At 33.7% G+C, this 22604-nt stretch overlaps 1 protein-coding gene across 1 annotated transcript in view; it reads right to left on the reverse strand.

The window, feature by feature from the left end:
• Positions 1–22604, reverse strand: part of NPEPPS (aminopeptidase puromycin sensitive) — a 59374-nt gene that overhangs the window by 16143 nt on the left and 20627 nt on the right. The window contains exons 5-15 of the mRNA XM_088179422.1: positions 22018–22125; positions 19697–19897; positions 16864–16960; positions 16689–16722; positions 15110–15224; positions 11182–11346; positions 7197–7301; positions 6804–6864; positions 5200–5309; positions 3046–3109; positions 1083–1222 (exon numbers count right to left, since the gene is read on the reverse strand). Of these exons, the coding sequence (XP_088035548.1) occupies positions 1083–1222; positions 3046–3109; positions 5200–5309; positions 6804–6864; positions 7197–7301; positions 11182–11346; positions 15110–15224; positions 16689–16722; positions 16864–16960; positions 19697–19897; positions 22018–22125 (1200 nt within the window). The remainder of the gene's footprint in view (positions 1–1082; positions 1223–3045; positions 3110–5199; positions 5310–6803; positions 6865–7196; positions 7302–11181; positions 11347–15109; positions 15225–16688; positions 16723–16863; positions 16961–19696; positions 19898–22017; positions 22126–22604) is intronic.

Genomic DNA, 22604 nt, shown 5'->3' on the forward strand with positions numbered 1-22604 from the left:
TTTTGTGTCCATATATTGAAATAAAATGTCATTTCCTGTTATCCGTATTAATAGAAAATGTCATTTATAGCTATGTATCTTTGTATACAATATATATTTGTATTATATATATTTAATTTTAGAAGTTAGGAGCAAAAAGTGCAATATTTTACACCTCAAATATGTTCTAGATTTATCTGTGCTAAAATAGAGTTCATTTTGTGTGCATATATTGAAATAAAATGTCATTTACTGCTATCCGGAATAATAGAAAATGTCATTTATAGCTATGTATCATTCTATACAATATGTATTTGTATTATATATATTTAATTTTATAAGATTATAAGTAAAACCCACAATATTTTACATGTATTTCTAGCTAAAATATGTTCTAGATTTATCTGAATTTATTTTGTGTCCATATATTGAAATTAAATGTCATTTACTGTTATCTGTAATAATAGAAAATGTCATTTATGGCTATGTATCATTCTATACAATATGTATTTGTATTAGATATATTTAATTTTATAAGTTAGGAGCAAAAAACACAATATTTTACACCTAAAATATGTTCTAGATTTATCTGTGCTAAAATAGAATTTATTTTGTCTTTATATATTGAAATAACATTTCATTTATTGGTATAGGTAATTTTATAAGATATTAAAATATATATTGATATCTATTATATAAATATACAATTATATTTTTTAAAATTATGAATGTATAGTATATTTTATATTAAATAAAAATAAATAAATAAAAATAATATAATATATAGACATATAATATATATAGGTAAGAATTTAAATATAAATATATTCTAGAAAGAAATAAATTTAATACATGGGGTAAAGTATATAGTAATTGCAATAATTATTATAATGGTAAAGAGATAATAAAATAACAATATTCAAAATAACAATAATAATTATAATAATAACTAAAAAAGCCACCACATCTCAACTCAAATCCTGCCTTTAATTTCAGACTTAATTCACAAAAAAAATTGTAGGAAAAACCCCAAATTCCAAAGGGAAAGGGAAATAAAAATGGGGAGGAAAAAAAAAAAAAGAAATGAAATTTTCAGGACTCACCTTGACCCAGTGCTCGGGTTTGGTGTCCTTCAACACCACCGTGAGCTCGGGTTTGTCCATTAAAATCTGAATTTTGGCACTGCCGGGGTCCTCACTCGTGCAAATACTGATGGGCACCATCCACATGGGGAAATCCTCCCCTGGAAAACAGGGAAAATAGGAATAAAATGGGGAAAATTGGGGAAAAAATGGAAAAAAATGGGAAAAAAATGAGCACAGATGGGTCCCAGCCACAGGCTCGGCATCGGAAATTGGAAATAAAGGCCCAAATGTGAAGGCCCAAATCTGAAATATCAGTTTTAAACGTAAAAATCTGAGAGAAAAGTCAATTTTAAAATAAAACATCTGAGGGAAATTTAAGATCTAGAGTCAAAAATGTGAGGGAAATGTCAGTTTTTAGAGGTAAAAGCCTGAGGCACCGAAAATGGCATTGGAAATAAAGGCCCAAATCTGAAATATCAGTTTTAGAAATAAAGATCTGAGGGGAAAAGTCAATTTTAGAGTGAAAAATCTGAGGGAAATGTCAGTTTTAAAGTGAAAAATATGAGGCAAAATGTCAGTTTTCCAGGTAAAAAAACCCAAGGAAAATGTCAGTTTCAGAGCTGGGGTTTGTCCATTGAAATCTGAATTTTGGCACTGCCGGGGTCCTCACTCGTGCAAATACTGATGGGCACCATCCACATGGGGAAATCCTCCCCTGGAAAACAGGGAAAATAGGAATAAAATGGGGAAAATTGGGGAAAAAATGGAAAAAAATGGGAAAAAGATGAGCTCAGATGGGTCCCAGCCGCAGGCTCTGCATCAGAAATTGGAAATAAAGGCCTAAATGTGAAGGCCCAAATGTGAAATAGCAGTTTTAGAAGTAAAAACCTGAGGGAAAAATCAATTTTAGAGTGAAAAATCTGAGGGAAATGTCAGGTTTAGAGTCAAAAATCTGAGGGAAATGTCAGTTTTTAGAGGTAAAAGCCTGAGGCACCGAAAATGGCACTGGAAATAAAGGCCCAAATGTGAAGGCCCAAATCTGAAATATCAGTTTTAGAGTAAAAAATCTGAGGGAAAAAGTCAATTTTAGAGTGAAAAATCTGAGGGAAATACAAGGTTTAGAGTGAAAAATATGAGGTAAAATGTCAGTTTTACAGGTAAAAATCGGAGGGGAATCTCAGTTTTTAGAGGTAAAAGCCTGAGGCACCGAAAATGGATTTGGAAATAAAGGCCCAAATCTGAAATACCAATTTTAGAAATAAAAATCTGAGGGAAAATGTCAATTTTAGAGTAAAAACTCAGAGGGAAATGTAAGGTTTAGAGTCAAAAATTTGAAGGAAATGTCAATTTTTGAAGGTAAAAGCCTGACGCACTGAAAGTGGAATTGGAAATAAAGGCCCAAATCTGAAATATCAGTTTTGGAAATAAAAATTTGAGGAAAAATGTCAGTTTTTAGACTCAAAAATCTGAGGGAAAATGTCAATTTTAGAAATAAAAATCTGAGGGGAAAAGTGAGAGTTTTAGAGTTAAAAATCTGAAGGAAAATAACAATTTTAGAGTTAAAACCTCCAAAATCTTTAAATCAACTTTCAAGCCAAACATTTTAATTTAGATAAGCACGGGAGGTGAGTGGCTTCAGTGCTGTAATCAGCATTTTTATTTCATTTTTTATTTATTTTATTTTTTTTATAAAATTTTATTTATTTCATCACCACCACACAGCAGCAGCTTTCCCAACTTTTCAGAGAGCCCTGGCCCTAAAATTGACATTTCTGAAGGGATTTTGAGCCAAAAAAATGCTGCTTTCCATGGCAGGATATGGAAACCATGAATGGGAAAGGCCCAACTTTGGATTTCCCACCTGGATCCAGGCAAATTGCTGCTTTTGGATGAAAAAGCAACAACAAAAAAAAAAAAATCAACAATATCCCTTCAAAATTGGGGATATTTTGTGATTCTGTGCCCACATTCCTGCCCTTACCTGTATATGGTCCACTGGCACAGAATTTCTTCTGGACCAACTTCAACACTCTGTCATCTTCTTGCTGAGGGAAAAAAAATTGAAAAGAAAAAAAAGAAAAAAAAAAAGCAAGAAAATGAGACAAGGGGATGATCAGCAGGTTTAATTCTCTGTGTGGCACTGCCCTCTGTTTCATGGAATAATTTGGGTCAGGGCACAATTCCATTTTTACCACCCCTGATCCAAGGGAATTATCAAAATCAGGGAATATTATTCAATTTTATCTGAAATAAAGACACAATTCCATTTTCACCACTCCTGATCCAATGGAATGCTCAGAATCAGGGAATATTTTTAAATTTGATCCAAAATCCAGGCACAATTCCATTTTTACCACCCCTGATCTAATAGAATTATCAAAATCAGGAAATATTTTAAAATCTGATCCAAAATTAAAGCACAATTCCATTTTTGCCACCCCTGATCCAATGGAATACCCAGAATCAGGAAATATTGTTAAATTTGATCCAAAATCCAGGCACAATTCCATTTTTAATATCCTGATCCAATGGAATGCTCAGAATCAGAGAATATTTTTAAACTTGATCCAAAATTCAAGCACAATTCCATTTTTACCACCCTTTATCCAAGGGAATGCTCAGAATCAGGAAATATTGTTAAATTTGATCAAAAATCCAGGCACAATTCCATTTTTACCACCCCTGATCCAAGGGAATTATCAAAATCAGGGAATATTATTCAATTTTATCTGAAATTCAGGCACAATTCCATTTTTACCACCCCTGATCCAAGGGAATTATCAAAATCAGGGAATATTATTCAATTTTATCTGAAATAAAGACACAATTCCATTTTCACCACTCCTGATCCAATGGAATGCTCAGAATCAGGGAATATTGTTAAATTTGATCCAAAATTCAGGCACAATTCCATTTTTACCACCCCTGATTCAAGGGAATTATCAAAATCAGGGAATATTTTTAAATCTGATCCAAAATTAAAGCACAATTACATTTTTAATATTCAGATCTATGGGAATGCTCAAAATCAGGGAATGTTGTTTAATCTGATTTGAAATTAAAGCACAATTTCATTTTTGCCACCCCTGATCCAATAGAATTATCAAAATTAGGGAATATTATTCAATTTTATCTGAAATTCAGGCACAATTCCATTTTTACCACCCCTGATCCAAGGGAATTATCAAAATCAGGGAATATTTTTAAATTCTGATCCAAAATCCAGGCACAATTCCATTTTTACCACCCCTGATCCAAGGGAATACCCAGAATCAGGAAATATTGTTAAATTTGATCCAAAATTCAGGCACAATTCCATTTTTAATATCCTGATCTATGGGAATGCTCAAAATCAGGGAATATTGTTTAATCTGACTTGAATTTCAAGCACAATTCCATTTTTGCCACCCCTGATCCAATAGAATTATCAAAATCGGGGAATATTATTCAACTTTATCTGAAATAAAGACACAATTCCATTTTTACCACCCCTGATCCAATGGAATGCTCAGAATCAGGAAATATTGTTAAATTTGATCCAAAATCCAGGCACAATTCCATTTTTACTATCCCTGATCCAAGGGAATGCTCAGAATCTGGAAATATTTTGAAATCTGATCCAAAATTCAGGCACAATTCCATTTTTACCACCCCTGATCCAATAGAATTATCAAAATCAGGGAATATTATTCAATTTTATCTGAAATAAAGACACAATTCCTTTTTCACCACTCCTGATCCAATGGAGTGCTCAGAATGAGGAAATATTGTTAAATCTGATCCAAAATTCAGGCACAATTCCATTTTTAATATCCTGATCCAATGGAATGCTCAGAATCAGAGAATATTTTTAAACTTGATCCAAAATTCAAGCACAATTCCATTTTTACCACCCTTTATCCAAGGGAATGCTCAGAATCAGGAAATATTGTTAAATTTGATCAAAAATCCAGGCACAATTCCATTTTTACCACCCCTGATCCAATAGAATTATCAAAATCAGGGAATATTATTCAATTTTATCTGAAATTCAGGCACAATTCCATTTTTACCACCCCCTGATTCAAGGGAATTATCAAAATCAGGAAATATTTTTAAATTCTGATCCAAAATCCAGGCACAATTCCATTTGTACCTGCTCAGCCTCCACGTAAATGAGAGGAAATCCCATTTGTTTGGTCCACGTGTTCATCACAGCAGCAATGGGTTTGCCACTGGCTTTTTCCAGGCTTTCCCAGAGATCCTCTGCAGGAAAAAAGGATCCCAGTCAGGAATGCCAGAATGAATTTTTATTAAGGACAGGATAAGGAAAGTTGAAATTTATTGAAATTTAACAGATAGGTAAAAAAAAAAAAAAAAAAAAAAAGGAAATAATTTAAATTTCCTCAGGGAGGTGAGAGGGGAGAAGAAGATTCTTTACTATTAAAAAATCCCAATTAATACACATGGTGATACAAAAATTAACATTAAATATTCAAAGAGAACAGAATTTCCCTTTAGGGATTTTTTTTTATGCATTATGGCAAAAATCTCTGGCCAAACCCCAAGGATTGGATTTGGTTGATTGAGTTTTGATGTCCCCACTTCCACATTTTGTGCCTGATGCACAAAAAGAAAAGTTTTAAAAGGAAAAAAGATGAGACGTGTTTAATCACGGGATCAATACTGCAAAAGGCTCTCTTGGCAAACCAAAGAATATTTGTATTTAAATTAAATTAAAATTTTGCATTTTAAAATTTAAATTAAAATTTCAATTAAAATTTTGTACTTTGAAAAATTTAAATTAAAATTTTGCCTTTGAAAATTTAAATTAAAATTTTGCCTTTTAAAAATTTAAATTAAAATTTCAATTAAAATTTCGTACTTTGAAAAATTTAAATTAAAATTTCAATTAAAACTTTGCATTTTAAAAATGTAAACTAAAACTTTGCATTTTAAAAATGTAAACTAAAACTTTGCATTTTAAAATTTAAATTAAATTTTTGCATTTTAAAAATTTAAACTAAAACTTTGCATTTTAAAATTTAAATTAAATTTTTGCATTTTAAAAATTTAAATTTAAACGTTGCATTTTAAAAGTTTAAATTAAAATTTTGCATTCTAAAATTTAAATTAAAATTTAAATTAAAATTTTGTATTTTAAAATTTAAATTAAAACTTTGCATTTTGAAAATTTAAATTAAAATTTAAATTAAAATTTCGTACTTTGAAAAATTTAAATTAAAATTTAAATTAAAACTTTGCATTTTAAAAATTTAAACTAAAACTTTGCATTTTAAAAATGTAAACTAAAACTTTGCATTTTAAAAATTTAAATTTAAACGCTGCATTTTAAAAATTTAAAATAAAATTTTGTCCTTTAAAATTTAAATTAAAATTTTGCATTTTAAAATTTAAATTAAAATTTAAATTAAAATTTTGCCTTTTAAAGTTTAAATTAAAATTTTACATTTTGAAAATTTCAATTAAAATTTCAATTAAAATTTTATACTTTGAAAAAAATTTCAATTAAAATTTCAATAAAAATTTTATACTTTGAAAAAAATTTCAATTCAAATTTTATATTTGATTTGTATTTTACAGCCGTGGTAACTCAACCTTCAGAAATCACAGAAAACCCCCAGGGATGTTTGAATCCTACCCGTAAGTGGAATAAAACCGAAAACAAACCAAGAATTCTCTGTAATTCCAAAGGGTGTGAGGTGGAAAAGCAGGAATTTGCAGAACTGGATTTTGTACCTGTGGCCGCATTCCTCTGCTGGAACTTGGTCAGGTACAGGTTCATTCCTTTCCTGAAATCCTGCCAAAACACAAGAGGAGCCCTCAGAAAATTCTCCTTTTCTTCCCTCTGCTCTGCTTTTATCCCCCCCAAAAAAAAAAAAAATCAGGCAAAGAATCTTTATTTAAAATCAACAATTCTTTCTTTATTTCCCATTATTTCGTTTTTTTTTTTTTTTTCCCAGATAAATTCCAAACCGAGCTCGAAGCGGAGACATTTTCAAAACACAGAAATTCATTTTTTTTTTAATTTAAAACCTCCATTAATTAAAAAAAAAAATAACTGTAAATGTAAAAAAAAAACGCACTGAAAATCTCTGAGTGATTTAAAATAAAAATAAATTTTCCCTTTACCTCATCCCCAATGTAGTCGTGCAGCATCCTGATGACTGAGGCTCCCTTGCTGTAGGAAATGGCATCGAAAATTTCATCCACCTCGGAGGGATGGCCCACACTGACCTGTGGTAAAAAAACTTCCTTTGGGGAGGCCAAAAAATCGGATTTTACACGGGGCACGGGGTTAGAGGGGGAAATCTGAGGGAAAATCGGGTTTAGAGGTGGAAATCTGAAGAAAAAATCGGTTTTAAAGGTGAAAATCTGAGGGGAAATGTCAGCTTTAGAGGTGAAAAACGCAGGAAAAATCAACTTTAGAGGTGAAAATGTGAGGGAAAATCGGTTTTAAAGGTGAAAATGTGAGGGAAAATGTCAGTTTAAAAGGTGAAAATCTGAGGGGAAAATCAGTTTTAGAGGTGAAAATCTGAAGAAAAAAATCGGTTTTAAAGGTGAAAATCTGAGGGGAAATGTCAGTTTAAAAGGTGAAAATCTGAGGGAAAATCAATTTAAGAGGTGAAAATCTGAAGGAAAATGTGACTTTCAGAGTTGAAAATCTGAGGGGAAATCAGTTTTAGGAGTGAAAATCTGAAAAAAAGTCAATTCTAAAGGTGAAAATCTGAGGGGAAATGTCAGTTTTAAAGGTGAAAAACGCAGGAAAAATCAGTTTTAAAGGTGAAAATCTGAGGGAAAATCAATTTAAGAGGTGAAAATATGAATGAAAATGTGACTTTCAGAGTTGAAAATCTGAGGGAAAATGTCAGTTTAAAAGGTGAAAATCTGAGGGAAAATCAGTTTTAGAGGAGGAAATCTGAAGAAAAAATCGGTTTTAAAGGTGAAAATCTGAGGGGAAATGTCAGTTTTAGAGGTGAAAAACGCAGAAAAAATCAACTTTAGAGGTGAAAATGTGAGGGAAAATCGGTTTTAAAGGTGAAAATGTGAGGGAAAATGTAAGTTTAAGAGGTGAAAATCTGAGGGAAAATCAGTTTTAGATGTGGAAATCTGAGGGAAAATCAGTTTTAGATGTGAAAATCTGAGGGGAAATCAATTTTAGAGGTGAAAATCTGAAGAAAAAAACCGGTTTAGGGGTGAAAATCTGAGGGGAAATGTCAGTTTAAAAGGTGAAAATCTGAGGGAAAATCAATTTAAGAGGTGAAAATCTGAAGGAAAATGTGACTTTCAGAGTTGAAAATCTGAGGGAAAATCAGTTTTAGGGGTGAAAATCTGAAAAAAAGTCAATTCTAAAGGTGAAAATCTGAGGGGAAATGTCAGTTTTAAAGGTGAAAATCTGAGGGAAAATCAGTTTTAGGGGTGAAAGTCTGAGGGGAAAATCAGTTTTAGGGGTGAAAGTCTGAGGGGAAATGTCAGTTTTAAAGGTGAAAATCCCAGGAAAAATCAACTTTAGAGGTGAAAATCTGAGGGAAAATCAGTTTTAGGGGTGAAAATCTGAAGAAAAAATCAGTTTTAAAGGTGAAAATCTGAGGGGAAATGTCAGTTTAAAAGGTAAAAATCTGAGGGGAAAATCAGTTTTAGGGGTGAAAATCTGAGGGAAAATCAGTTTTAGGGGTGGAAATCTGAGGGGAAATCAATTTAAGAGGTGAAAATCTGAAGGAAAATGTGATTTTCAGAGTTGAAAATCTGAGGGGAAATCAGTTTTAGGGGTGAAAATCTGAAAAAACGTCAATTCTAAAGGTGAAAATCTGAGGGGAAATGTCAGTTTTAAAGGTGAAAAACGCAGGAAAAATCAGTTTTAAAGGTGAAAATCTGAGGGAAAATCTGTTTTAGGGGTGAAAATCTGAGGGGAAAATCAGTTTTAGGGGTGAAAGTCTGAGGGGAAAATCAGTTTTAGGGGTGAAAGTCTGAGGGGAAAATCAGTTTTAGGGGTGAAAGTCTGAGGGGAAATGTCAGTTTTAAACGTGAAAATCCCAGGAAAAATCAGCTTTAGAGGTGAAAATCTGAGGGAAAATCAGTTTTAGAGGTGAAAATCTGAAGGAAAAATCAGCTTTAAAGGTGAAAATGTGAGGGAAAATGTCAGTTTAAAAGGTGAAAATTTGAGGGAAAGATCAGCTTTAGAGGTGGAAATCTGAGGAAAAATCAGTTTTAGAGGTGAAAATCTGAGGGCAAATGTCAGTTTTAAAGGTGAAAATGTGAGGGAAAAATCAGTTTTAAAGGTGAAAATGTGAGGGAAAAGCAGTTTTAGAGGTGAAAATCCTTAAAACATGAAAATCCCAAGGAATTAAAATCGTGAGGAATGAAATCTTTAGGAATTAGAATCCCAAGGAATTCCAGGGGAGATTTTTGGTGGCAGAACTCCCAGAGCGCAGCCACAGCTTCGGATTCTGCTTCACTCATGATGAGATCATCTCTTAAAATTTATTCCACCAAATATTCCTTAAAACATTAAAATTCTGAGAAATTAGAATCCCAAGGAATCAGAATCCCCAGGAATGAAATCTTTAGGAATTAGATCTCAAGGAATTCCAAGGGAGTTTTTAGGGGGGCAGAACCCCCAGAGCACAGCCATAACTCCTGATTTCACTTCACTCATGATGAGGTCATTTCTCAAAATTTATTCCATCAAATATTCCTTAAAACATTAAAATTCTGAGAAATTAGAATCCCCAGGAATAAGAATCCTGAGGAATTAAACCTTTAGGAATTAGATCTGTAGGAATTCCAAGGGAGATTTTTGAGGGGGGAGAACCACAGCTCCAGATTCTGCTTCACTCACGACAAGGTCATTTCCCAATATTTATTTCACCAAATATTCCTTAAAACATGAAAATCCCAAGGAATTAAAATCCTGAGGAATTAAATCTTCAGGAATTAGATCTGGAGGAATTCCAAGGAAGTTTTTTGAGGGGGCAGAACCCCCCGAGCGCAGCCACAGCTCCGGATTCTGCTTCACTCACGACAAGGTCATTTCTCAAAATTCAAGGAATGTTTGATGAAATAAAACATTAAAATCCCAAGGAATTAAAATCCTGAGGAATTAAATCTTCAGGAATTAGGTCTGGAGGAATTCCAAAGGAGTTTTTGGGGGGCAGAACCCCCAGAGCGCAGCCGCAGCTCCGGATTCTGCTTCGCTCATGATGAGATCATCTCTTAAAATTTATTCCACCAAATATTTCTTAAAACATTAAAATTCTGAGAAATTACAATCCCAAGGAATCAGAATCCCAAGAAATCAGAATCCCCAGGAATTAAATCTTTAGGAATTAGAATCCCAAGGAATTCCAAGGGAGATTTTTGAGGGGACAGAACCCCCAGAGCACAGCCATAACTCCTGATTTCACTTCACTCATGATGAGGTCATTTCTCAAAATTTATTCCACCAAATATTTCTTAAAACATTAAAATTCTGAGAAATTACAATCCCAAGGAATCAGAATCCCAAGAAATTAGAATCCTGAGGAATGAAATCTTTAGGAATTAGAACCCCAAGGAATTCCAAGGGAGATTTTTTGGGGGCAGAATTCCCAGAGCGCAGCCACAGCTCCGGATTCTGCTTCACTCATGACGAGGTCATTTCCCAAAATTTATTCCACCAAATAGCTCTTAAAACATTAAAATCCTGAGAAATTACAGTCCCCAGGAATCAGAATCCCCAGGAATGAAATCTTTAGGAATTAGATCTCAAGGAATTCCAAGGGAGATTTTTGAGGGGGCAGACCCACAGCTCCAGATTCTGCTTCACTCATGACAAGGTCATTTCCCAATATTTTTTTCACCAAATATTCCTTAAAACATGAAAATCCCAAGGAATTAAAATCGTGAGGAATTAAATCTTCAGGAATTAGATCTGGAGGAATTCCAAGGGAGATTTTTGAGGGGGCAGAACTAGAACAGAGCTCCCCGATTTTCCAACAGCTCCGGATTCCGCTCGGCTCGGCGACGGCGGCGAAAATTCCCTTTTTAATCCCAAGCAAAAAAAAAAGAAAAAATGGGGAAAAAAAAAAAAAAGGTGGGAATTAAATAAAAAAAAAAAAAAAGGAAAATAAGACTGGACCTCGATGGGGTGGCTGTTGTCTAAGGCATCGAGCTCCTGGGCCCGGGTGTAGTCAGCAGACACAAACTGGGTCCAGATGTCGTACTCGGGGAAGCAGTGATCCACACACAGGTACTCGATCCACGAGGCAAAGCCCTCGTTCAGCCACAGGTGAGTCCACCATTCCTGCAGGGAAAAACACAGGGAAAAGCCAAATAAACGGGGGAAATGCACAGGGATGAGCTGGGTTTGGGGCAGAGAGGAATAGTTGATTTTATTGGGGGGGAAAAAAAAAAAAATCGGAATTTTGGGGCTCCAAAATCTGATTTTTTCACCCAATTCTGACATAAAAAAATCAAAATAAACGGGGGAAATCCATAGGGATTTGCTGGGTTTGAGGCAGATAAAAATATTTGATTTTATCAGGAAAAATTTTAAAAAACGGAAAAATCGAATTCTTAAAAATCGGAATTTTGGGGCTCCAAAATCTGATTTTTTCACACAATTCTGACATAAGAAATCAAAATAAAGGGGGAAAATCCATAGGGATTTGCTGGGTTTGGTGCAGAGAGGAATATTTGATTTTATCAGAAAAAATTTAAAAAATCGGAAAAATCGAATTCTTAAAAATGGGAATTTTGGGGCTCCAAAATCTGATTTTTTCACCCAATTCTGACATAAAAAATCCAAATAAACGGGGAAAATCCATAGGGATTTGCTGGGTTTGAGGCAGATAAAAATATTTGATTTTATCAGGAAAAATTTTAAAAAACGGAAAAATCGAATTCTTAAAAATCGGAATTTTGGGGCTCCAAAATCTGATTTTCTCACACAATTCTGATATAAAAAAATCAAAATAAAGGGGAAAAATCCATAGGGATTTGTTGGTTTTGATGCAGATAAAAATATTTAATTTTATCAGGAAAAATTTAAAAAATTGGAAAAATTGAATTCTTAAAAATCGGAATTTTGGGGCTCCAAAATCTGATTTTTTCACCCAATTCTGACATAAAAAATCCAAATAAAGGGGAAAATCCATAGGGATTTGCTGTGTTTGGTGCAGATAAAAATATTTGATTTTATTGGGAAAAAACCCCAAAAATCGGAAAAATCGAATTCTTCAAAATCGGAATTTTGGGACTCCAAAATCTGATTTTCTCACCCACTCCTGACACAAAAAACAAGAATAAAAGGTAAAAATCCATAGGGATTTCTGGGTTTGATGCAGATAAAAATATTTGATTTTATCAGGAAAAATTTTAAAAATTGGAAAAATCGAATTCTTAAAAAATCGCAATTTTGGGGCTCCAAAATCTGATTTTTTCACCCAATTCTGACATTAAAAAAAAAAAAAAATAAAAGGTAAAAATTCCCAGGGATTTGCTCAGTTTATGAGCAAATTTTTATACATTTCTAAATATTTATTACAATTATAGGAATAAAATTATACTGATATAATTGTTTGGGTTAAAATCAATATTGAATTTTATTTTTGTCTATTCACTTCTAATTTTAAGAGTTCAAAAGTCCCACCTAAATACAGATTTTGGGCAGGATAAAAATCAGATTTAAATAAAGAAATTGGATTTTGGGGGGTTCAGGTACCATAAATCACCAATTAAATAATAATTTATTTAATTGATCCCAGCATGCTCTGTGTGAGGACACCATAACTGATATTCTGGGCAGGATAAGAAGCAGAATTAAATTAAAAAATTGAATTTTTTGGGGTTCAGGTGCCATAAATCACCATTTAAATATTGAATTAATTATTTTATCATAGCATGCTCTATGTGAGGACACCATAACTGATATTGTGGGCAGGATAACAATCAGAATTAAATTTAAAAATTGAATTTTGGGGGGTTCAGGTGCCATAAATCACCAATTAAATAATAATTTATTTAATTGATCCCAGCATGATCTGTGTGAGGACACCATAACAGACATTTTGCTCAGGATAAAAATCAGAATTAAATTTAAAAATTGAATTTTTGGGGGTTCAGGTGCCATAAATCACCACTTAATTATTAAATTAATTATTTTAACACAGTAAGGACACTCAAACACAGATTTTGGGCAGGATAACAATCAGATTTAAATAAAGAAATTGAATTTTGGGGGGTTCAGGTACCATAAATCACCAATTAAATAATAATTTATTTAATTTATCACAGCATGCTCTATGTGAGGACACCATAACTGATATTGTGGGCAGGATAAAAATCAGAATTAAATAAAAAAATTGAATTTTGAAGGGTTCAGGTACCATAAATCACCAATTAAATATTAAATGAATTATTTTAACACAGTAAGGACACTCAAACACAGATTTTGGTCAGGATAAAAAGCAGAATTAAATTAAAAAATTGAATTTTTGGGGGTTCAGGTACCATAAATCACCATTTAAATATTAAATGAATTATTTTAACACAGTAAAGGCACCCAAACACAGATTTTGGTCAGGACAAGAAGCAGAATTAAATAAAAAATTGAATTTTTGGGGGTTCAGGTACCATAAATCACCATTTAAATATTAAATGTATAATTTTAACACAGTAAAGACACCCAAACACAGATTTTGCTCAGGATAAGAAGCAGAATTAAATAAAAAAATTGAATTTTTGGGGGTTCAGGTACCACAAACCACCATTTAAATATTAATTTATTTAATTGATCCCAGCATGCTCTGTGTGAGGACACCATAAGTGAGATTTTGCTCAGGATAAGAGGCAGAATTAAATAAAAAAATTGAATTTTGGGGGGGTTCAGATACCATAAATCACCAGTTAAATATTAAATGAATTATTTTAACACAGTAAGGACACTCAAACACAGATTTTGCTCAGGATAAGAAGCAGAATTTAATAAAAAAATTGAATTTTGAAGGGTTCAGGTACCATAAATCACCATTTAAATATTGAATTAATTATTTTATCATAGCATGCTCTATGTGAGGACACCATAACTGATATTGTGGGCAGGATAACAATCAGAATTAAATTTAAAAATTGAATTTTTGGGGGTTCAGATACCATAAATCACCAATTAAATAATAATTTATTTAATTGATCCCAGCATGCTCTATGTGAGGACACCATAACTGACATTTTGCTCAGGATAAGAAGCAGAATTAAATAAAAAATTGAATTTTTGGTGGTTCAGATACCATAAACCATCATTTAAATATTAAATGAATTATTTTAACACAGTAAAGGCACCCAAATACAGATTTTGCTCAGGATAAAAAGCAGAATTAAATAAAAAAATTGAATTTTGAAAGGTTCAGGTACCATAAATCACCAATTAAATATTGAATTAATTATTTTATCATAGCATGCTCTATGTGAGGACACCATAACTGATATTGTGGGCAGGATAACAATCAGAATTAAATTTAAAAATTGAATTTTGGGGGGTTCAGGTGCCATAAATCACCAATTAAATAATAATTTATTTAATTGATCCCAGCATGATCTGTGTGAGGACACCATAACAGACATTTTGCTCAGGATAAAAATCAGAATTAAATTTAAAAATTGAATTTTTGGGGGGGTTCAGATACCATAAACCATCATTTAAATATTAAATGAATTATTTTAACACAGTAAGGACACTCAAACACAGATTTTGGTCAGGATAAGAAGCAGAATTAATTAAAAAATTGAATTTTTGTGGGTTCAGGTATCATAAATCACCATTTAAATATTAATTTATTTAATTTATCCCAGCATGCTCTGTGTGAGGACACCATAACTGACATTTTGCTCAGGATAACAATCAGAATTAAATTAAAAAATTGAATATTGGAGGGTTCAGGTGCCATAAATCACCAATTAAATATTGAATTAATTATTTTATCCCAGCATGCTCTGTGTGAGGACACCCTCACAGACATTTTGCTCAGGATATCAATCAGAATGAAATAAAAAATGGGAATTTTGGGTACCATGGTGACGAGGTTCCCGAACCATTGGTGAGCCAGCTCGTGCCCCACCACCAGCGCCACCCACTGGCGGGACGAGGAACAGGAATTCTTGGGGTCGATGAGCAGAGCGGTCTCCCTGCGGGGGGAAATTAAATCAATTACATTAAAATTAAATTAAATACTGTACGATAAAATTAAATTAAATTAAAAGTAAATAAAACAAAATAAAAGAGAATAAAATTGAATAAAATAAGATAAAATAAAGTAAAATAAAATCAAATCAAAATAAAATTAAAATAAAGTAAAAGAAAATAAAAATTAAATACAATTAAAATAAAGTAAAAGAAAAGAAAAGAAAAATAAAATAAAGTAAATAAAGTAAAAAATAAAATAAAGTAAAAGAAAATAAAAAGAAAAGAAAAAAAAGAAAAATAAAATAAAATAAAAATAAAGTAAAATAAAATAAAATAAAGTAAAAGAAAAGAAAAATAAAATAAAAGAAAAATAAAATAAAATAAAGTAAAATAAAGTAAAATAAAATAAAATAAAATTAAAATAAAATAAAGTAAAGTAAAAGAAAAAAATAAAGTAAAAAATAAAATAAAGTAAAATAAAGTAAAATAAAGTAAAATAAAATAAAATTAAAATAAAATAAAGTAAAATAAAGTAAAAGAAAAAATAAAGTAAAAAATAAAATAAAATAAAATAAAGTAAAATAAAGTAAAATAAAGTAAAAGAAAAGAAAAAAAAATTTAAAAATAAAATAAAGTAAAATAAAAATAAAATAAAGTAAAGTAAAATAAAAGAAAGTAAAATTAAATAAAAGAAAGTAAAATAAAATAAAAGAAAGTAAAAGAAAAGAAAAATAAAAGAAAATAAGAGAAAAATAAAATAAAATAAAGTAAAATAAAAGAAAGTAAAAGAAAAGAAAAATAAAATAAAATAAAATAAAAATAAAAAAATTTAAAAAAATAAAATAAAATAAAGTAAAAGAAAAGAAAGTAAAATGAAATAAAAATAAAATAAAATAAAAGAAAGTAAAATAAAATAAAAGAAAGTAAAAGAAAAGAAAATAAAAATAAAATAAAATAAAATAAAAATAAAATAAACTAAAATAAAAATAAAAGAAAAATAAAAGTAAAATAAAAAGAAAAGAAAAGAAAAATAAAAGAAAATAAACCAGAACAAAATAAAACAAAATAAAAATAAAATAAAATAAAACCAAACAATTCAGCAAAAGCAGAGCCCAAAGGGGCCGGAATTTGTTGAGCGAGGGTAAAAAACTGAGGGGAAATTCAAACAATAAATCCCCTCCCCCCAAAATAAATAAAATAAAATAAAATAATCAAAGGACCAAGAAAATTTTTTTTTATCCATTTCAACCCCACAGGCAGTGATTGATTTTTACCTTCCTGAGCTGCTGCAACATCATTAAAATCAAGCAAAAAAAAAAAGAAAATAAAAATGAAAAAAATTAAAAAAAAAAGCTGGGTTTGATTTTGGGTGACAGGCAGCAATTAGAAATAAATACCTGAAATAAATCCAATTAATTAATTGAACAAAAAGGGGGAAAATGAGAGAATTTTAATTAATATCATACCTATAAGTAACAAGGCCCCAGTTCTCCATGGCACCTTTATAAAATAAATACAAAAGTTTATTGATATTGATCCACACCTTTTCCTAAAGGTATTTTATTTTTTTTTTAATTTTTTTTTAATTAAAAAAATTACAAATAAAAGAACAATTCCAGCAATAAATGGAGTTTACTTTACCAGCAGCAAAGTCTGCAATTGCTATGAGATCAATTTTAGGAAGAGGGTAAGGAACATTGAAGTAATCCTTATAAAAAGGCAGGGTTTTAGCAGCAACCTGTAAAAAACAAAAAATAAAAAATAAAAAATTTAAAAAAGGAAAAAAATGAATGTTCTGTTAAGGTGGAGGTGGGAAAATAAATGGGGAATTGGGGAAATAAATGGGGAATTGGGGAAATAAATGGGGAATTGAATTGGGGAATTGGGGGTGGGAAAATGGGGAATTGAGAAAATGGGATTGGAGTTGGGAAAATGGGAAAATGGGATTGGGGTTGGGAAAATGGGGAATTGGGAAAATTGGGAATTGGGAAAATTGGGAATTGGGGGTGGGAAAATGGGGAATTGAGAAAATGGGATTGGAGTTGGGAAAATGGGGAGTTGGGAAAATGGGGAATTGGGAATGGGAAAATAAATGGGGAATTGGGGGTGGGGAATTGGGGAATTGGGGTTGGGAAATTTGGGATGGGGAACTGGGAAAATGGGAAAATGGGGAATTGGGATAATGGGGAATTGGGAAAATGGGATTGGGAAAATGGGGAATTGGGAAAATGGGGAATTGGGAAATTGGGAAAATGGGATTGGAGTTGGGAAAATGGGAAAATGGGAAAATGGGGAATTGGGGAATTGGGAAAATGGGGGTGGGAAAATAAATGGGGAATTGGGGTTGGGAAAATGGGGAATTGGGGAATTGGGAAAATGGGAAAATGGGGAATTGGGAATGGGAAAATAAATGGGGAATTGGGGAAATAAATGGGGACTTGGGGAATTGGGGTGGGAAAATGGGGAATTGGGAAAATAGGAAAATGGGGAATTGGGAAAATGGGGTTGAGAAATTGGGAAAATGGGAAATTGGGGATGGGGAGTTGGGAAAATGGGGAATTGGGAAAATAAATGGGGAATTGGGGTTGGGAAATTTGGGATGGGGAATTGGGAAAATGGGAAAATGGGATTGGGAAAATGGGGAATTGGGAAATTGGGAAAATGGGGAATTGGGAAAATGGGGAATTGGGAAAATGGGGAATTGGGAAAATGGGAAAATGTGAAATTGGGAAATTGGGAAAATGGGGAATTGGGAAAATGGGGGTGGGAAAATAAATGGGGAATTGGGGGTGGGAAATTGGGGAATTGGGGTTGGGAAAATGGGGTTGGAATTGAGGATTTGGGATTGAAAAGAAGGAATTGTGGTTGGGAATGAGAAATTGTGATTGATGTGGGGAATTAAAATAGGGAATTGTGGTTGGGAATGGGGAATTGTGAATTAAACAAAGGAATTGTGGCTGAAATTGGGAAATTGTGAGTGAAAATTAGAAATTAGGATTGGAATTAAGAATTTAGGACTGGAACTAAGGAATTTTGGTTGGAAATTAGAAATTGTGACTGAAGTAGGAAATCTGGAGTGAAAATGAACACACCATGCACGCCCACAGCCCACAAAAAAATAAAGAAAAAACCCCCAAAAACAAGGAAGAAAACCCCAAAACTCAGGAATAAAAACCACAAATAATCAAGGAAAAACCCACGAAAAATTCTGCAAAAAACAATGAAAAGTCTCCAAAAATGAGGAAAATAATCGCAAAAACACCAGGAAAAATCACGAAAAAAACAACAAAAAATCCCAAAAAAATGACAAAAAAATCCCCCAAACCCAGGAATAGAACTCTCAATAAACCCAGATTTCTAGGTGAAATTAAATTAAATTAAATTAATTTTACCTCCAGGTTGAACTTGCCCTGCTCAGCCTTGCCCACGGGCGTGTAGACGTGCACCACCACATCCACAGCCCACAAAAAAACACCAAAAAAACCCAAAAAACCCCCAAAAACTGGGAAGAAAATCTGAAAACCCAGGAATACAATCCACAAAAAACCATGAAAAAACCCATGAAAAATTCCTCAAAAAACAGCGAAAGTCCCCGAAAAAGAGGAAAAAAATCGCAAAAATCCATGAAAAATCTCCAAAAAATAAGGAAAAAATTGCAAAAAATTATCAAAAACCTCCCAAAACCCAGGAATAGAACTCTGAATAAACCCAGAATCCTGGATGAAATAAAATAAAATGAAATGCTCTTTACCTCGAGGGCGAACTTGCCCTGCTCAGCCTTGCCCACGGGCGTGTAGACGCGCACCAGCACGCCTTCAGAAAACCATGAAAAAACCCAAGGGAAAAAAAAACCCAAAAAACAAGGAAGAAAACCTGAAAACTCAGGAATTCAACCCAGAAAAAACCTAGAAAAAAACTCACAAAAAATTCGTCAAAAAACAGCGAAAAATCTCCAAAAATGAGGAAAAAAAAATCGCAAAAACACCATGAAAAATCACGAACAAACAAGGAAAAACCCTAAAAAATGACCAAAAATCCCCCAAAACTCAGGAACACAACCCTGAATAAACCCAGAGACTGAGATGAAATGAAATAAAATGAAATGCTCTTTACCTCGAGGGCGAACTTGCCCTGCTCGGCCTTGCCCACGGGCGTGTAGACGCGCACCAGCACGCCTTCAGAAAACCATGAAAAAACCCAAGGAAAAAAAACCCCAAAAAACAAGGAAGAAAACCTGAAAACCCAGGAATACAATCCACAAAAAAATCAAGAAAAAACTCACGACAAATTCTGCCAAAAGCAATGAAAAGTCCCCAAAAAAAGAGGAAAATAATCGCAAAAATCCATGAAAAATCTCCGAAAAATCACGAAAAAAACCGCAAAAAATGACCAAAAACCTCCCAAAACCCAGGAATAGAACCCTGAATAAACCCAGAATCCTGGATGAAATGAAATTAAATGAAATGAACTTTACCTCGAGGGCGAACTTGCCCTGCTCAGCCTTGCCCACGGGCGTGTAGACGCGCACCAGCACGCCGTCCTGCGAGCGCGCCTCCACGAAGTCGTACTCGCCCACCACGAAGGCCACCAGGTACGTGGACATGACGGGCGAGCGCGCGAACTTCACCTCCACCAGGCTCTCGTCGTCGGGGTACGGCCGCCGCTCCACGGCGTTCTGCACAACGGCACCAGCGATGGGGTTGGGGCTTGGGGGTTCAGCATAGGGGGGTTTGGGGGTTGATATTTAATAGGGGGGTTTGGGGGTTTTGATATTTCATAGGGGGGTTTGGGGGTTGGTATTTCATGGGGGGGGTTTGGGGGTTGGTATTTAATGGGGGGGGTTTGGGGGTTGGTATTTAATGGGGGGGTTTGGGGGTTGGTATTTAATGGGGGGGGTTTGGGGGTTGGTATTTAATGGGGGGGTTTGGGGGTTGGTATTTCATAGGGGGGGTTTGGGGGTTTGATATTAATAGGGGGGTTTGGGGATTGGTATTTAATGGGGGGGTTTGGGGGTTGGTATTTCATTGGGGGGGTTTGGGGGTTTGGTATTTCATAGGGGGGTTTGGGGGTTTGATATTTCATAGGGGGGTTTGATATTTAATAGGGGGGTTTGATATTTAACAGGGGGGTCTGCGGGTTGGTACTTCATAGGGGGTTTGGGGGGTTTGGTATTTAATAGGGGGGTTTGATACAGTGAAGGGTTTGGGGGTTTGATACTTCATAGGGGGTTTGGAGGTTTGATATTTAATAGGGGGGTTTGGGGGTTTGATATTTAATAGGGGGGTTTGGGGGTTTGATATTTAATAGGGGGGTTTGGGGGTTGGTATTTCATTGGGGGGGGTTGGGGTTTGATATTTAATAGGGGGGTTTGGGGTTTGATATTTCATAGGGGGGTTTGGGGTTTGATATTTCATAGGGGGGTTTGGGGTTTGATATTTAATAGGGGGGTTTTGGGGTTTGATATTTAATAGGGGGGTTTGATACAGTGAAGGGTTTGGGGGGTTTGATATTTAATGGGGGGGTTTGATATTTAACAGGGGAGTTTGATAGAGTGAAGGGTTTGGGGGTTTGATATTTCATAGGAGGGGTTTGGGGTTTGATATTTAACAGGGGGGTTTGATATTCAATAGGGGGGTTTGGGGTTTGATATTTAACAGGGGGGTTTGATATTTAATAGAGGGGGTTTGGGGGGGTTTCATATTTAATGGGGTGTTTGGGGTTTGATATTTAATAGGTGGGGTTTGGGGGGTTTGATATTTAATAGGGGGGGGTTGATAGAGTGAAGGGTTTGGGGGTTTGATATTTAATGGGGGGTTTGACAGAGTGAGGGGTTTGGGGGTTTGGGGGTTTGATATTTAATAGAGGGGGTTTGATAAAGTGAAGAGTTTGAGGGGTTTGGGGAATTTGGGGGGTTTGACAGAGTGAAGGGTTCGGGGCTTTGGGGGGTTGGTGATGGTTAAATTCGACTTCTGGTTAGAATTTTGGGAGAGCTTGCAATCGTAATTTCAAATTAAATCATAATCAGAATTTCAGATCAAAACTTCCAATTGGAATTTTGGGAGAACTTCCAATCAGAATTTCAGATCAAAACTTCCAATTGGAATTTCAGGAGAACTTCCAATCACAATTTCAAATCAAAAATTCCAATTAGAATTTCACAAGGACTTCAATTCATAATTTCATATCAAAACTTCCAATTGGAATTTCAGGAGAACTTCCAATCACAATTTCAAATTAAAATTTCCAATCAGTCCCACCAAAGCCAGGCCAGAGCAGTTTGGGGATCCAAAACCTGAATTTTTTTACCCTAATGTTGTTTTTTACAGCACAAAGAATTTTGGAGTGTTTGGGTTCAAGCAGCTCTTTAAAGAGATTTGGGAAAAGGAATAACCAGAGAAAGCTGAAATAATTTCTTACCAGAATCTCTGGAAATTCAGGATTTTAACATGAAAAACCCAAAAGGGAAACCCACAAAAACCAAGGGAACAACAAAGAAAAAGCCAAGGGAAAAAAAAGAAAAACCAAACCAAACCAAAAACCAACCCAAGAAAACAAACAAACCAAGGGAAACATTCCCTTAATCAAGCAGCACATAAAATCAATTCTAATTTAATTTTTTTTGAAAACCACCAGGTTTAAACCTGCTCAGGTTTTGTGTTTCTCTCCCCAAATCAAATTTTGTGTTTCTCTCCTCATTTATTACAGATTGTACTCCCAGCTGTTATCAAGGCAAATTATTAACGATCAATTAGCACGATTTTAATGAAGATATTTATTGGCACATGAAAAACTCACCATATTTGACAAAGCTACTCTGTCTTTGGGAACCACCAAGGAAATGTCAAATGTTGCTTTAATTGCAGGCTCATCCCAGCAAGGGAAAGCTCTGCGAGCATCAGTAGCCTGGAAAAAAAAAAAAAAAAAAGAGAATTAATTAAAGAGAATTAAAGAAATCAATCGCAGGAGGTGGTGGTGAAAAAAAAAAACCCAAAAAAATTCAGATTATTTCAAGCAAAAAGAGGGAGAATTGTGGTTTGGGCTGCACTGCTGACCTCTGGATGAGATCATGAAAATGATTTGGATTCTGATTTCACTGCTGGTTTGTAATAAAAAGCAGCTGCAGAGGCCTCAGAGCTCTGCTGGGATTGTTCAGACTGAGCAGAATCACAGCAGGGCTGAAGCTCCAACCACCCCACATTTGGCCAAAAGAACCCAAAAATGCTCATTTTGTGCTCTGGGTTTGTCCAGGGTTTGCACAACATTAAATACCCAGGTAAAGGCACGTTAAAAATTACATTTTTATTAAAGTTTTTTTAAAAATATTTTTGGTATTTATGCAGAGGGGATGGATGAAGGTAAGAAAATGTGTGTTTGCTTCTTGC

Source organism: Sturnus vulgaris, chromosome 27 (assembly GCF_052056855.1).
Source record: "Sturnus vulgaris isolate bStuVul1 chromosome 27, bStuVul1.hap1, whole genome shotgun sequence".
Lineage (NCBI taxonomy): Eukaryota > Metazoa > Chordata > Aves > Passeriformes > Sturnidae > Sturnus > Sturnus vulgaris.